At 36.9% G+C, this 17099-nt stretch overlaps 1 protein-coding gene across 4 annotated transcripts in view; it reads right to left on the bottom strand.

The window, feature by feature from the left end:
* Positions 1 to 17099, bottom strand: part of OGFOD3 (2-oxoglutarate and iron dependent oxygenase domain containing 3) — a 128184-nt gene that overhangs the window by 108985 nt on the left and 2100 nt on the right. For all 4 annotated transcript variants that reach the window (XM_001374404.4, XM_007483430.3, XM_056817494.1 and 1 more), the window contains exon 2: positions 11326 to 11543. In XM_001374404.4, coding sequence (XP_001374441.1) covers positions 11326 to 11543 — 218 coding nt within the window. The remainder of the gene's footprint in view (positions 1 to 11325; positions 11544 to 17099) is intronic.

Here is a 17099-nt window from a genome sequence, read left to right as displayed (position 1 = left end):
ATAAGACACTTGTGAATCTACCTACCAACACAGACAAGAATTATTCAAATACAACTACAAAATGCTATGTGTAGGTATAAAGACCTAAACAACAGGTCAAGCCAAAATAATGAAAATTATAATACTGTCTTAAATTAATTTACTAATTCTATGCTATGCTAAATTATCAAAGGATACTTTATAGACCTGGAAAAAATATTCATAAAAATTATCTGGAGGAACAGAAGGCCAAGAGTCTAACAGTTAATTTAAAAAAAACTGACAAAGAAGGGAGTCTTATAGTTCAAGACTCAAAGCAGTAATCATGAAAATTATTTGGTACTAATTAAAAAACAGAGGTCAATAAGTGGTACAGACTTTCTACACAATGAAAATAAACATAGTAGCCTAATGTTCAGTAAACCTAAAGCCCCACACTACTTGGCTAAGTACTCACTGTCGACATAAAATTTGGATGCCTCAGTTTACCCACAGTACCAGGCACACCTGTTTCAGTTTGAACTATAGACTTTAGAACTGTTTGGGAACCCTAGCATGGGTGGGATTCTGTGGATATAGTAAAATGTTAAGTGCCTTTTATTTGTTTTAAAAGCTTCTCTTATTATGTTAAAATCCTGTCTCAGGAGCCCAGCTCATGAGTTTGACCACTGCCTTTGATTTGTTACAGCTGACCACTGGGGCTGGCTATGGAACTCTTCGCAGCCCATTTTTGGTTTGTCTATGAAAACTTGCCATACCTAATTCTCCAGAAGGTATAAATGGACACCCAGGCTCGTTTCTCCAGAGGGTTGGCACTTAGCAAGGTATTCTCTCCCAGGGCGGAGTTGGCATTGGAGCTGGCATTTAACGGGCTACCTTCTCCCAGGGATACAGTTCTGAGAGTTCCCAGGGTGCAGGCCCTGTGTGGTATTTAGTGCAGGGCTCTGTGTGGTGGCCAATTATCACTATTTCCTTATTAAAGAGTGTTTTTTTTTCTGACTACTTTGGTAGTTCTGTGTTATTTACAAGTCAACATCACTATTTGACAATAACTTCAGGGAAAATTAGAAAGTAGTATGGCAGAAATTAGGTTTAGCCTAATACATATATCCTACACTATAATTAATTTTAAAATGCTACCTGACTTAGAAATAAAAGGTTACATCATAAGAGAATGAATGCAGAAATAACCCTTTATGTTAATGGAAAGGAGAGTAGTCAAAGATTATAAGATAAAGAGGTTATACAAGTTAAAATTAATAATGTTAGATAAAATTGAAAAGGTTTCACAAAAATAAAATCAATGCAGCTAAGTTAGATGGAAAAAGTTAAGTACCAGCAAACTTTCCAGCAAATTCCTCTGGTAAATGTCTCATTCCTAGGTTATATAGGAAAATGACTCAAATTTGTAAGAATAAATCATTTCACAATTGAGGAATAATCAAAAGTTATGAAAAGGCAATTTTCAGAGTGAGAAATTCAAGCTACTAATAGGAATGTGAAAAATGCTCCAAATCACTAAGATTTAGAGAAATGCAAATTAAAGGAAAAGGAACTCTGAGGTCCCACTTCACACTCATTAGACTGGCAAAGTTGACAAAAAAAAAGAAAAATGACAACTGTTGAAAGAGCTACAGAGAAATGGGAAATTCACTGCTGATGCAGACATTCTGGAATGCAATTTATTTCTTTTTTTTTTAACCCTTACCTTCTGCCTTATGATGCTGATATCAGTTCTAAGCAGTAAGGGTTAGTTTAGTTAGGGGTTAACTGGTTTGCCCAGGATCACATATCTGGAAAGTATCTCAGGCCAAATCTAAACCAAAACTGCCCATCTCCAAGCCTAACACTTTATCCACTGATCTAGCTGCCCTTATTTATTACTTTATGAAACCAAAATGTTACTAAATAGTACATGACCTTTGACTCAGAAACATTATTACTAGTCATCCCCTAAAAAAAAAATCAAAGAAAAAAGTACCCATATATACAAAAATATTTATAGCAGCTCTTTTTGTAGAGGCAAAAAATGGAGACTAAGGGATTATTCATCATTTGCGTAATGGTTGAACAAATTATGATAGATGAATGTAAGGGAATATTATTGCTCCATAAGAAATGACAGAAGATAATTTTCAAAGACTTTCTGAGAAATATAGTAAGACTTATATGAATTATTGCAAGATGAAGTGAGCAAGAAAACAATTTATATAACAACAACTATATAGACAAATTTATACTAGGCAAGTTTGAAAGACTTTAGAACTCTGATAAATGTGATTGTGTGTTGCAAATTATTTAGGGGATATTGATATCAAGTACAGAGTCCAGTTCTGGCAATGTGTTCCAGGGCAGCCAGCTATCAGTGTGGGCTTCTCTAGTGTCAATGTGCCAGAGCCAGCATGACAGTTGCCACGGAAGGGCAGACAGCTTGAGGTTTGAAAATCATTGGCCAAGGGAAAGGGAGGTGGGGCTGACAGGGTTTTTTTAAGAAAAGGCAGGAATTCCAATTATTCTCTAGGCTTCCATACTTGCCACAGGCTGGCATTTTTCCCTCTGTACTGCTGAGGAATGACAGCATAGCCTTAGCCAGTCAAATGGAGAATCAGATCTAGAAATTTTTTCACTCACTAAGTTTCTCTCTGTCTTCTTTCCCTTTCTTCTCTCTCTCTTTACTAATAAAGGCTTATAAATCTGGTGATGAGCCTCCAGATGAATTTTTATTTGTAACATAATGATCAATTATGACTGCAGAAAAATGATGTTAAAGAATCTGCTGACAAGGAGGCAATGGACTCAAGATGCAGAATGAGAAATGTAAATATAAGAACCCACATAGGAATTTGCCTTGCTTGACTATATATTTGTTATAAGGGTTGTCTTTTTTTTTTTAAACCCTTATCTTCTGTCTTGGAATCAAGACTGTGTATTGGTTCTAAGACAAAAGAGTGGTAAGGGCTAGGCAATGGGGTTAAGTTACTTGCCCAGGGTCACACAGCTGGGAAGTGTCTGAGGCCAGATTTGAACCTAGGACCTCCCATTTCTAGGCCTGGCTCTCAATCCACTGAGCTACTCAGCTGCTCCCAGGGTTGTCTTTTTTTAATTGTTCAATTAGGAGGGGATAGGAGAGAAATAAATATTTGCTAAGTAAAATAAAAAAATACTTTAAATACCTCTAGAATTAAAAAAAGAAAAGAAAAGAAAACTACAGTTACACTAACTCAACTGAGAAGTGAAGAAAGCCTGAACTAGAGTTGTGGCTATATGAGTGGCAAGAAAGGGAGACATATATGAAAGATGCTAAGAAGGGAGAAACAATAAGATTGAGCAACTAAATGGATATGGGAGGTTAAAAGAGAGTGAGCAGTTGAGGATGCCACCAAGGTTATAAGCTTAGATGTTTGGGGAAGATTGCTATACCCTAACAGAGAAGAAAAGAAGGGAGATTTTGGGGGTATTCTTATTTGGACATTTTGAGTTTTGAATTTGATGGGTTATTAAATTAGAGATATTGAAGAGGCCTGAATATATAGAACTTGGGAATCACCTGTATTGATATCATTCAGCTTATTAGTATTGATTGTCAGTCAGTAAGCATTATTAAATGGTGCTGCAGATACAATACAGTAATTGTTCCAAAGCTTATAACCTATTAGGGAAAGATAACATAAAATGGAAAATGAAAAGGAATTTGGGGGCAAAGGAAAAAGGTAACCAATGAGAGCACACGATGGAAAAGTCAAAAAAGAAAAGTCTTAAATGAATGCAGCCAGAAAACCCAAAGAATTACAAATGGGTCCAACAGGACAGGAATGAGATGTCTGTCCTATCACCTCCTCCTTTAAATGGAAGTTGATGAGTTTACAGCGCCACGCTCCAATCAGAGAGGCAGAGGTATGAATACCAGTGCTGATTTTGCAAGATGATGACATTTTCTAATGATGAGTTTGCTGGGAACATAATGAAGAAGTCCAAAATAAATGCAAGCAAGAGAAGTCAAAAGATTCAAAACGATGAGATCTACAAGTGAGACAACACAGGAAAATGCCCAAGACAGAACTTGGAGGACATCTACCGAGCAAAGAAAACCAAGATACATAAGGAGGAAAGAATAGGGGATGGTGACTGCCAAAGTGAAATGTTGCTGAGATTAAGAAAAAAAAACTGAGAATAACATTAGATTTGGCAATTAAGAAAGTTCTGATAATTTTGGAGAAGGCAGTTTTCAGTTGAATAATGAAGTAGGAAACCAAAGTGCAGAGGGTTTAGAAGAAATGGAGAAGAAAGGAAGAAGCACCAAATGTAGACAATGTTTCAAGAAATATATAAACAAGAAGGAGAAAAGGCATGAAAAAATGGCTAGTAGATATTTTCAAATCAACTGAAGACTTTTTAAGAATGTGAGAGGTCTGAGAATATTTGGAGAGAGCAGTGAAGGATGTAGAAGACAGGGAGACATTGAAGATAAGAGAGGATCTATCATAAAATATGAAATAAATCCATCTAAAATGTATACTTTGCTCTTCCCAAGCATATAAAAAAAAATGTAGACTTCCAGGTAAACATGGCTGCAATCTAGATGCGACTCGCTTCCTCTCCCCGGCACCGAACGAAATAGATTACATCAAAGGAGCATAAAAATCACCTTTGGAGGAACGGAGGGACTCTCCAGTACCCCAAAGAGGTGAAGGTACATGGGGTTTGAACATTTCCACACTATAAGGAGGAAAAGCTTGCACAGAAACATGAACTGAGCCGCCCCTCCCCCCCCACCTCCCCCACCAAACCAGAGTGAGCTATCGGAGCTCCCACTGGGACAGCGAGTGAGTGGGGAACATCTATGTCTGGGGGGGCACACCAGGGTCCTTGGGATCTGGGAACTGCCAGAAAACAACGTCTCAGGGCGGTTTCACGGGAGATTCCTGCGCTGAGCACAGGGGGCCCACGGAGCTGAACTCTGGGAGGTTGCGCTGAGCACCTGGAAAGAGCTAAACACCAGGGGAGGACCACGCGCTGAATATCAGGGCGGAGCTGAACACCTGGACTGTTGGGCTGAGAACAGGGGACAACACTCTAAGAAACCTCGGAGGCTGGGAAGAACTAGTCTGAGGCAACCTAAATTAACAGAAAACCCGCCCATATCACCCAGATCCCAGACCAAAAAGGAAAGGGGAATGGCTCACATGGCCCAAAATCAAGCATCCAAGAAGAAAGGGGGGGGAGGGGGAAGGGACTATTGAAAACTTTTATGGTGGGAGTACCCATGGAAAAGAAAAGAATGAGGATGAAATCCAAACAAGATCAGACCATGCCTCCCAAAATGGAAACTATCAACAAATTCTGGAAGATCTCAAACTGGAGCTTACCCAAAAGATGGAAACCTTCTGGAAAGAAAAATGGGAGAAAGAGATCAGCAGTCTGATAGACAAGACTTCATAATTGGAGAAAGAGCTGGAAGCATCCAATAGAAGGGCAGACAAAGCTGAAAAGCAAAACCAGTCCCTAACGACCAGAATTAAGCAACTAGAAGAAACTGAGATCATAAAACAGCAAGAATCAATAAAGCAAAGCCAAAAAATTAATGAATTAGAAGAAAACATAAAATATCTCACTGAAAAGGTCACAGACCAGGAAAACAGGGGAAGAAGAGACAACATGAGAATTATTGGTCTGCCTGAAAAACCAGAGATAAAAAAAAAACCTCAATGCTATACTACAGGAGATTATAGAAGAAAATTGCCCAGAAAATGTTCTGGAGCAAGGGGGCAAAATAGAAATAGAAAGGGTTCATAGAACACCCTCTATACTAAATCCCCAAAAGACAACCCCTAGGAATGTAATTGCCAAATTCAAGAGCTTCCAAGAAAAGGAGAAAATCCTACAAGAAGCCAAGAAGAGGAGCTTCAGATATAAGGGGGCTCCCATAAGGATCACACATGACTTAGCGGCTAACACACTAAGAGACCGCAAAGCATGGAGCACGATATTTAGAAAGGCAAGAGAGCTGGGTCTCCAACCAAGAATCAACTACCCAGCAAAACTGACTATATACTTCCAGGGGAAAGTATGGGCATTCAACAAAATAGAAGATTTCCAAGGATTTGCTAAGAAAAGACCAGAACTTAGTGGAAATTTTGATATCCAAGCACAGAAAGCAAGAGAAACATGAAAAGGTAAATATGAAAGAAAGGGAAAAGGAGATAAATCTTATCTTTTTCTTTAAGTCAAACTCTCTTCTATAAGGACTACATTTACATCAAATTATATATATATTAATATGTGGGGAAAATGTTTTGTGTAACTGTCAAAAATTGTATTCATCATAAGAGTAGTTAGAAGAAACATGCATAGGGAAAGATTGGGGCATCAAGAAGATTTGGTGAAAGTGGGGGCAAAGAAAGGAAAAGGGAGGGGGGAATTGTCAATAATACTAAGATTTAATTCAAGAAATGGGGGGGACTAAATAGAATAATCTTTCCCATATAAAGATACACATGGGAAGGGGAGGGGAAGAACTCTCATATGAGAAGGAGAGGAAGAGAGCGTGAGGTGGAATTACTTAAACCTTACTCTCAGTGAAATCAAATCTGAGAGGGAAGAACATCTAGATCCAGTGGGATCCTGAATTCTATCTTATCCAACAGGGTAAGAAAGAAAGGAAAATTAAGGAGGGAGGGTGTATAAAAAGGGAGGGAAGGAGAGGAGGGGGGGAGGGGAAGGGAGCATAAAAAGGGAGGGGCTAGAAAGGGAAGCATATCAAGGAAGGGGACTAGGAGGACTGACCTAAAGTAAATCACTGGTTCAAAAGAATATAGCTAAAGAAGAAAGGTCAGAACTAGGGTAAGATATCAAAATGCCAAGGAATCCACAAGTAACAATCATAACTTTGAACGTGAATGGGATGAACTCACCCATAAAACGTAGACAAATAGCAGATTGGATCAGAACCCCAAACCCTATCATTTGTTGTCTTCAAGAAACACATGAGGTGGGTTGATACTCACAAGGTTAGAATTAAAGGTTGGAATAAGACCTTTTGGTCCTCAACTGATAGAAAGAAGGCAGGAGTTGCAATCATGATATCTGACAAAGCCAAAGCAAAAGTAGACCTGATCAAAAGGGATAGGGAAGGTAAACATATTCTGTTAAAAGGGAGTATAGACAATGAGGAAATATCACTAATCAACATGTATGCACTAAATGGTATAGCATCCAAATTTTTAATGGAGAAACTAGGAGAATGGAAGGAGGAAATAGACAGTAAAACCATATTTGTGGGAGACTTGAACCAACCACTATCAAATTTAGATAAATCAAACCAAAAAATAAACAAGAAAGAGGTAAAAGAGGTGAATGAAATCTTAGAAAAATTAGAGTTAATAGACATATGGAGAAAAATAAATAGGGACAAAAAAGAATACACCTTCTTTTCAGCACCACATGGTACATTCACAAAAATAGATCATACACTAGGTCACAGAAACATGGCACTCAAATGCAGAAAAGCAGAAATAATAAATACAACCTTTTCAGATCATAAAGCAATAAAAATATTGACCGGTAAGGGTACATGGAGAGCCAAATCAAAAATTAATTGGAAATTAAATAATATGATACTCCAAAATCGGTTAGTTAGAGAAGAAATCATAGAAACAATTAATAATTTTGTTGAGGAAAATGACAACGGCAAGACATACTTTCAAACCTTATGGGATGCAGCCAAAGTGGTACTCAGAGGTAAATTCATATCCCTGAGTGCATATATTAACAAATTAAGGAGGGCAGAGACCAAGGAATTGGAAATGCAAATCAAAAATCTTGAGAACAAACAAATTAAAAACCCCCAGAAGAAAACCAAACTAGAGATCCTAAAAATTAAGGGAGAAATTAATAAAATTGAAAGTGATAGAACTATTGAGCTAATAAACAAGACTAGAAGCTGGTACTTTGAAAAGGCAGACAAAATAGACAAAGTACTGGTCAATCTAATTAAAAAAAGGAAAGAAGAAAGGCAAATTAACAGCATCAAGGATGAAAAGGGGATCTCACCTCCAATGAAGAGGAAATTATGGCAATCATTAAAAACTACTTTACCCAACTATATGGCAATAATTATACCAACCTAGGTGATATGGACAAATATTTACAAAAATATAAATTGCCTAGACTAACAGAAGAAGAAATAGATTTCTTAAATGATCCCATATCAGAAAAAGAAATCCAACAGGCCATCAAAGAACTTCCTAAGAAAAAATCCCTAGGGCCTGATGGATTCAACAGTGAATTCTACCAAACATTCAAAGAACAGCTAACTCCAATACTATACAAACTATTTGACATAATAAGTAAAGAGGGAGTTCTACCAAATTCCTTTTATGACACAAATATGGTACTAATTCCAAAGCCAGGCAGGCCAAAAACAAAAAAAGAAAATTATAGACCAATCTCCCTAATGAATATAGATGCAAAAAATCTTAAAATAGGATACTAGCAAAAAGACTCCAGCAAGTGATCAGAAGAGTCATTCACCATGATCAAGTAGGATTTATACCAGGGATGCAGGGCTGGTTCAATATTAGGAAAACCATCCACATAATTGACCACATCAACAAGCAAACCAGCAAAAATCACATGATTATTTCAATAGATGCAGAAAAAGCCTTTGATAAAATACAACACCCATTCCTATTAAAAACACTAGAAAGCATAGGAATAGAAGGGCCATTCCTAAAAATAATAAACAGTATATATCTAAAACCATCAGCCAATATCATCTGCAATGGGGATAAACTAGATGCATTCCCAATAAGATCAGGAGTGAAACAAGGATGCCCATTATCACCTCTACTATTTGACATTGTACTAGAAACACTAGCAGTAGCAATTAGAGAAGAAAAAGAAATTGAAGGCATCAAAATAGGCAAAGAGGAGACCAAGTTATCGCTCTTTGCGGATGACATGATGGTCTATTTAAAGAATCCTAGTGATTCAACCAAAAAGCTAATTGAAATAATCAACAACTTTAGCAAAGTTGCAGGATACAAAATAAACCCACATAAGTCATAAGCTTTTCTATATATCTCCAACACAGCTCAGCAGCAAAAACTAGAAAGAGAAATCCCATTCAAAATCACCTTAGACAAAATAAAATACCTAGGAATCTATCTCCTGAGACAAACACAGGAACTATATGAACACAACTACAAAACACTTTCCACACAACTAAAACTAGACTTTAGCAATTGGAAAAACATTAACTGCTCATGGATAGGACGAGCCAATATAATAAAAATGACCATCCTACCCAAACTTATTTATCTATTTAGTGCCATACTCATGGAACTTCCAAAAAAAATTTTTACTGATTTAGAAAAAACCATAACAAAGTTCATTTGGAAGAACAAAGGATCAAGGATATTCAAGGAAATGATGAAAAAAAAATACAAAGGAAGGGGGCCTTGCAGTCCCAGATCTCAGACTATATTATAAAGCAGCGGTGATCAAAACAACTTGGTACTGGCAAAGAGACAGAAAGGAGGATCAGTGGAACAGACTCGGGGTAAGTGACCTCAGAAAGACAGTATATGACAAACCCAAAGATCCCAGCTTTTGGGACAAAAATCCACTATTTCATAAAAACTGCTGGGAAAATTGGAGGACAGTGTGGGAAAGATTAGGTTTAGATCAACACCTCACACCCTACACCAAGATAAATTCAAAATGGGTGAATGACTTGAACATAAAGAAGGAAGCTATAAGAAAATTAGGTGAACACAGAATAGTATACCTGTCAGACCTTTGGGAAGGGAAAGACTTTAAAACCAAGCAAGACTTAGAAAGAGTCACAAAATGCAAAATAAATAATCTGGAATACATCAAATTAAAAAGGTTTTGTACAAACAAAACCAATGTAACTAAAATCAGAAGGGAAGCAACAAATTGGGAAACAATCTTCATAAAAACCTCTGACAAAGGTTTAATTACTCAAATTTACAAAGAGCTAAATCAATTGTACAAAAAATCAAGCCATTCTCCAATTGATAAATGGGCAAGGGGCATGAACAGGCAGTTCTCAGCCAAAGAAATCAAAACTATTAATAAGCACATGAAAAAGTGCTCTACATCTCTTATAATCAGAGAGATGCAAATCAAAGCAACTCTGAGCAAACCTAGCAGATTGGCTAACATGTCAGCAAAGGAAAGTAATGAATGTTGGAGGGGATGTGGCAAAGTAGGGACATTGATTCATTGCTGGTGGAGTTGTGAATTGATCCAATCATTCTGGAGGGCAATTTGGAACTATGCTCAAAGGGTGATAAAAGACTGTCTGCCCTTTGATCCAGCTATAGCACTACTGGGCTTGTACCCCAAAGAGATAATAAGGAAAAAGACTTGTACAAGAATATTCATAGCTGCACTCTTTGTGGTGGCCAAAAATTGGAAAACAAGGGGATGCCCCTCAATTGGGGAATGGCTGAACAAATTGTGGTATATGTAGGTGATGGAATACTATTGTGCTAAAAGGAATAATAAAGTAGAGGAATTCCATGGAGACTGGAACAACTTCCAAGAAGTGATGCAGAGCAAAAGCAGAACCAGGAAATCATTATACAGAGACTGATACATTGTGGTACAATCGAAGGTAATGGACTTCTCCATTAGTGTCAATGCAATGTCCCTGAACAATATGCAGGGATCTAAAAAACCCTATCCACAAGCAGAGGATAAACTGTGGGAGTAAAAACAACAAGGAAAAGCAACTGCTTGACTACAGGGGTGGAGGTGATATGACTGAGGAGAGACTAAAAATGAACACTCTAATGCAAATACCAACAACATGGAAATGGGTTCAAAACAAGAACACATGTGATACCCAGTGCAATCGTGGGTCGGCTATGGGAGAAGTGGGGGGTGGGGGGGAAGAAAAGAAAATGATCTTTGTTTCCAGTGAATAATGTTTTGAATTGACCAAATAAAATAATGTTTAAAGCGGAAAAAAAATGTAAAATTTTCACCATTACTGGTTACCATAATGTGAACTCTACTTTTGTAATCCCCTTAACCACATGTGGATGATCAGAATATTTTATGCTGAAAATATTATTATTGCTGTTAAAGTAGTATTTGGTATAAACTATGTTTATATGTTTAAAATGTTAAATTAATGATGTGAAGTTTATAACTGCCAAGTTTTCTAAAATGAAAATAACTAAATCTTAAATGTTCATAGTGATGACCTACACCACTTTTCAAGATCCTATGCATACTGTTGAACCAATAGTTTATAACCCCCTTTATGCTATCTGTGATGGGGAAAAAAGTAACATCTATGAAGGGAACCAGTACCTTCAAATCTTTTGTGACTGTCATAATCCTCTGAACAAATCACCTCAATAAACCTGTTCTGTAGAATTTCATTATGATGAGCTAGAACTTCAGTAACACCATCATCACCATTCAAAAAGCTCCACAATAAAAGACTGGCAAGTAGACCAGATGATCCCAACAATGAAATTTTCAACCATTTCCTCTGGGATTCATGATGGACTCGATTCTTCTTTATACTAGGGACAGAAAAAAAAGTAATATCAATTTTCATTCAACATTTCATTGAATATTCCAATAACATCAATGTTAAATTCACATACTAATTCTTAAAACAATATTTTAGCTATATCATATTATTCCTACCAAAAATACTTCCAGAGTCCATGGGGCTGACTGAAACTTAACTAGATTAGGTCAATAAACAAATAATTATCAAGAAGCTAATAGATTTTTAAAAAAAATAAAATAAAATATTTTCCTTCTCCACAAAACAGTAATAATCAGGATGGACAGAGATGGGCAAAAATATACATGTAAAACTTAGAGAAAAAGGCAATATCTAACAAAGTTTTAACTGTGTGGTGACCTGGGATTTAACTGACATCCCAGTTTGACAAAGGGTTCAACTCTATACCCCAACAGTACTATCCTTTAAATCCTTCTGAGATTCAAACTCCAAATGCCAGAAAATATTCCTGGCTACAACAATGGCAGTATAAACTGTTATGTCTGAGAAGTAAGGAACAGGGGTAGTAACAAGATAGGACACCAAATATGAAGGGCAATGCAGCAATTCACTAAGCCTAAGGAAAAGAGTATAGTATCTAGGCAAAACCAGTTCTATCCCCACAAGAGTCACTTGGGGCAAAGATTGAGACTGATGAACTGAATTGCACAGTGTGGGAAGAAGCCGAGACATCTTGAGATCCCTCCCAGGAGATCATCAGAAAGAAAGGAGATAGAAAGTGAGCAATCAGGGAAAATAAAGAGGAGAAAGACTGAAATTACCAAAGATCTTAGGAGGAAGAAAATTCAAAGGCCTTGGCCATAACTGGATAAATCAAGAAGGAAAATATTATTAGCAGAAGAAACAGGCCTCCAGACCTAGTAAAAAAGTTCAGACCTCTATGAATAAATATATTTCCTCTATATAATAGGTAGAATAGACAGAATAAGAATCTCTGTATGTAAAACAAAAGAAAATGACAACACTTGAAGAGACAGAGAAGCCTGCAGAATTTAGGGGAAACATAGCCAAAATATGCTATTTCTGTGTGGTTTAAAAAAGAAGTGAACGTTATGAGAACAAAATTTGTGGCCTCTGCAGCAGAAATAACTGACAGAATAGAAAAATTCTAATTGGCAATGTCAAATCTCATCAAGAAAAGACAAATCATTGGAAATACAAATACAAAGAAGAGAAACAAAAGGTAATAATGGCCAAAGAAAATGAGCAGGGCAGCTAGGTGGCTCAGTAGATAGCAAGCCAGGTTCTGAGACAGAAATTTCTGGGTTCAGATATGTCCTCAAACACTTTCTAGCTTGTGATCCTTGGCAGGTCACTTAACTACAATTGCCCAGACCTTCCCACTCTTTTTCCTTGAAATAGATACTTTGTATCAATTCTAAGACAGAAGGTAAGGTTTGTTTTTTTAAAAGAAAGTAAAGCATACCAATATCAAAACCAGACTGCACAGAGACAATCTAATGATTAGAGGTTGAGAAAACAAGTCAAAAAAACCTGAATACCACATTATAAGAAATTATAAAAGAAAACTGCCCAGAACTTCTGAACCCAGACAAGTAATTTCCAATTGAAAGAATGCATATATCACCTCCAGAAAGAAATCCAAGGTGGCAAACTTCAAGATACACAGAATTAAAGTTAACAATTCAATTCAGAAACAAATTTTTCAAGTGGCCAAGAGAAAGATATTCAAATAAAAAGGAAAGAATGACAAGACTATTTAGCATCTATTATAAAATATAGAAGGGAATGGAATAGTATGTTCAAAACAAGTAGTAGAGCTTCAAATGCAGAAAAAGGCTATCTATTCTGTAAATCTGGATATAACTATTAAAAAAAAGATAGATGTTCAACAAATAAGAGAGCTGTTCAAAACATACTTTAAAAAGAAAACCAGGTCTACAGAGATTATCTTCTCTAATTCTCCAGCCATCAGAAATATGGGAAGAAGAATAACATTTATAAAATACTTATCATGGGCCTGGCACTATTTCTAAGTGTTTTACAATTACTATTTCATTTGATCCTTACAACAATCCTGGGAATTAAGTGCTATTATTATCCCTATTTTACAGATGAGAAAAACTGAGGCAAATGGAGGTTAACTGACTTACCTAGGATCACATAGCTCATTAAAAGACAAGCTAGAGTCCGGTCTTCCTGAATCTAGACTCCTGTCCATTAAGCCATCTAAGCTGTCCTACAGGAAGATTGAGTGAATACAGCAGGCAAAGATAGCAATAGCAACAACAATACAACAATACATTTTTATCAAATGTATACAATAAAGGAGAAAAAGAACACAGAAAGAGAGAGGGGAGAATAGAGGTAAATATGTGGTGTTTCTGTCACATTATGGCTAGCAATAAAAGAAAGGTGATCTCTGTGGTCTCTTGGAAAAAGAAGAGCATGCAGGGGAGTAGGTGATGAAGACTGGAAAAGAAATGAAAAGGGAGAAGACAGAGATCTTGTTTTGATGATGAGAGGAAATTATACTGATAAATGCTCCTATGGGTGAAGATAGATATTCTGTGAAAGAAAAATATAGACAACATGCTGGTTCTTGTCTATAGGAATGTGGCACATGAAAAGGCATCCTGCCTCCAGAGTAAGAGCATTAGAACTCCTGCCAACAACTAGAACTTCCAGGAGTATAAGGGCATGAACCCAGAGAGGAAATTTTTGAAGCAAAGAGGGAAAGAGATAGGAAATAGATCAGCAGAAAATTGTATAATCAAGAATACTGAGGAGTGAGGATGGGTGGTAAGATGGTAGAGTGGAGTGAGAATTTTTTGCCAGAACTCTCCCAACTACTCCCTCTACAACTAAAAAGAACAAAAACAAAAAACAAACAAAAAAAAATACCAAACTAAATTCTGAGCAGGGAAACAAAGAAAAAGTCACAGTGAGTCATTTCTCCTGCCCAGGGCAACTTCACAAGACAGAAAGATCTATGGATGTGGATGGGGCAGAAGTAGTACTGGCCTTGGGCTGTTAAAGCCGTGGCAATAACCAGGGATTGTAAGGGAACTGAACACTTGGTCAGAAAGAGATCCCAGGAGACCACTATGCTAATATTGAATACCATTGGGTATTGGGTGCCATTTGGCAGCACTGTTGCCTATTACCAAATTTTGAATTATAGTAGTCACAAGAGCATACTGTGTAAAGTCAGAGCATAGACCAAGAGGGCAGTGACCAGAACTCTTTTCATATCACACTACACTGAAAGCACCAAAAACTTACAAGCACCTAATGATCTGTGAAAACAACAGAAAGATATAAAAGACAGACATTCAACCTAGTTGTTTCCCCTATTTCCAGAAGTGAAAAGAATCCAACTCTATCATTAAGTCTAAAATCAAGAGATAGACTGGAAAAATAAGCAAGCAACACCAACAAAAAAGAATCTGACCATAAAATGTTACTATGGTGACAGTAATGCTTAAAGCAAATTATGAAGAAGCTAATAACTTGAAAACACTTACAAGTAAAGCCTCAAAGAAAAAAATGCAAATTGTACACAAGCTCAACAAGAATTATTAGAAGAGCTAAAACAAGAGATTTTTTTAAAAGAGAAAAAAAAATTTTTTTAATCAAATAAAAGGGGCAGCTGGGTAGCTCAGTGGGTTGAGAGTCAGGTCTAGAGACAGGAGGTCCTAGATTCAAATCTGGCCTCAGACACTTCTCAGCTGTGTGACCTTGGGCAAGTCATTTAACCCCCACTGCCTAGCCCTTATCATGCTTCTGCCTTGGAACCAATACACAGTCTTGATTCCAAGATGGAAGGTAAGGGTTTAAAAAAATAAAAATAAAACAAGAGTAATAGAAAAATGGGAAATTAAATAGAAGCAATGCAAGAAAATTATGAAAATAGAATTAATAGCTTAGTAAAAGAGTTGCAAAAAATATTTAAGAAAATAACTATAAAAATTAGAATTGGCCAAATGGCAAAAGAGGTACAAAAACTCACTGAAGAAAAGAACTTTCTAAAAATTAGAATTGGTCATATGGAAATTAATTATTCTATCAGAAATCAAGAAATAAAGTCAAAAAGACTTGAAAAAATAGGAGGAACAGGTTCAGCAGTGAGGCTCAGATACCAGGAAAAGAGCAGTCTCAATCCCGGCTCCTAGCCCAGTGTGAACCTGCAGAAGAATAAGTAGGGGAGGAATTCCAGGAGAAATGTGAAACAGAAGGTGTCATTTTAAATCAACAGAGCTTCCTGGCTGGCTGAGTGCAGTCTAGAATAATTCAAACCCAGGTCAGAAACGTGTAAAGCTGAGCCTAAGGTGGGGCAGCAATTAGACTTTATTCTGGATCAGACCAGACCACTTTGGAAACACTGACAGGCTGCATGTCCCCAGCTTGAGCTGTCCCTGAGATTCTAGAATAACAAAACACTTAATATCTCCCAAAAAGCAACAGGAACATGCCAGACCCTCCCTCCAGAAGTACACAGAGTCTACATTTAATATAAAGGGCTAGACAAAGTCAAATTGGTGATCATTAAATATGGAGAGATGATACAGGTGTCCCCTATGAACCAAATTTGTTAATGATTCTATTATGTCTTGATGATCTTAAAAGAAAAATAAAAGAAAGAAGAATGCACTGGTGGCAAGGAGGGATGGAAATTCTCTCAATAATTTTGAATAATGTTCTATCCAAACAAGAAAGGGATCAGGGGGTAAGAAGAGCTGATACTTCAACTTCACTCTCATCTGAATTGAGTCAAAGGAAAGAAGAATACACACACACACACAGATACAAAAACATATCTCACTCATTGGGGAAACAGGAGAAAAAGGAAAAAGAAAAAATTAAAAGGAAGGTAGATTAAGGGAGGTATAAATCCTAAATAAAACAAACTCTAAAGATATACAAAAATATTTATAGCCCGTTTTTAAATGGCAAAGAATGACAATCAGAAGTATCCCTATAAATTGAGAATGGCTGAGTTGTAGTATATGTGATGAAATATTATTGTGCTATAAGAAATGAGGGGAGAAGGGGCAGCTGGGTAGCTCAGTGGATTGAGAGTCAGACCTAAAGACGGGAGGTCCTAGCTTCAAATCTGACCTCAGACACTTCCCAGCTGTGTGACCCTGGGCAAGGCACTTAACCCCTATTGCCTAGCCCTTACCACTCTTCTGCTTTGAAGGCAATACACAGTATTGACGGACGGACGGAAGGAAGGAAGGAGGGAAGGAGGGAGGGAAGGAGGGAAAGAGGGAGGGAGGGAGGGAGGAGGGAAAGAAAGAAATGACGGGAGACAGCTTTAGAAAGACCTGGGAAGATGTGTATGAAATGATACAGAATAAAGTGATCAGAACTAGAACAATGTTTAAAATGATAACAACATAGTACAGGCAAATAACTTTGAAAGAATTAAAAATTCTGGTCAACATAAAGACCAGCTGTGATTTTAGATAACTAATGATGCTATCCACCTCCTTAAAGGTGCATGATTTGTTTTGTTTAACTATATATGTTTGTAACAAACAAAAAAGAGCCAGTGTGTTATTGAAAATGAAATTTAACT

Source organism: Monodelphis domestica, chromosome 2 (assembly GCF_027887165.1).
Source record: "Monodelphis domestica isolate mMonDom1 chromosome 2, mMonDom1.pri, whole genome shotgun sequence".
In the NCBI taxonomy this organism is placed as follows: Eukaryota; Metazoa; Chordata; class Mammalia; order Didelphimorphia; family Didelphidae; genus Monodelphis; species Monodelphis domestica.
Note: the sequence above shows the minus strand (reverse complement) of the source record. Positions and strands in the feature narration are given on the sequence as shown.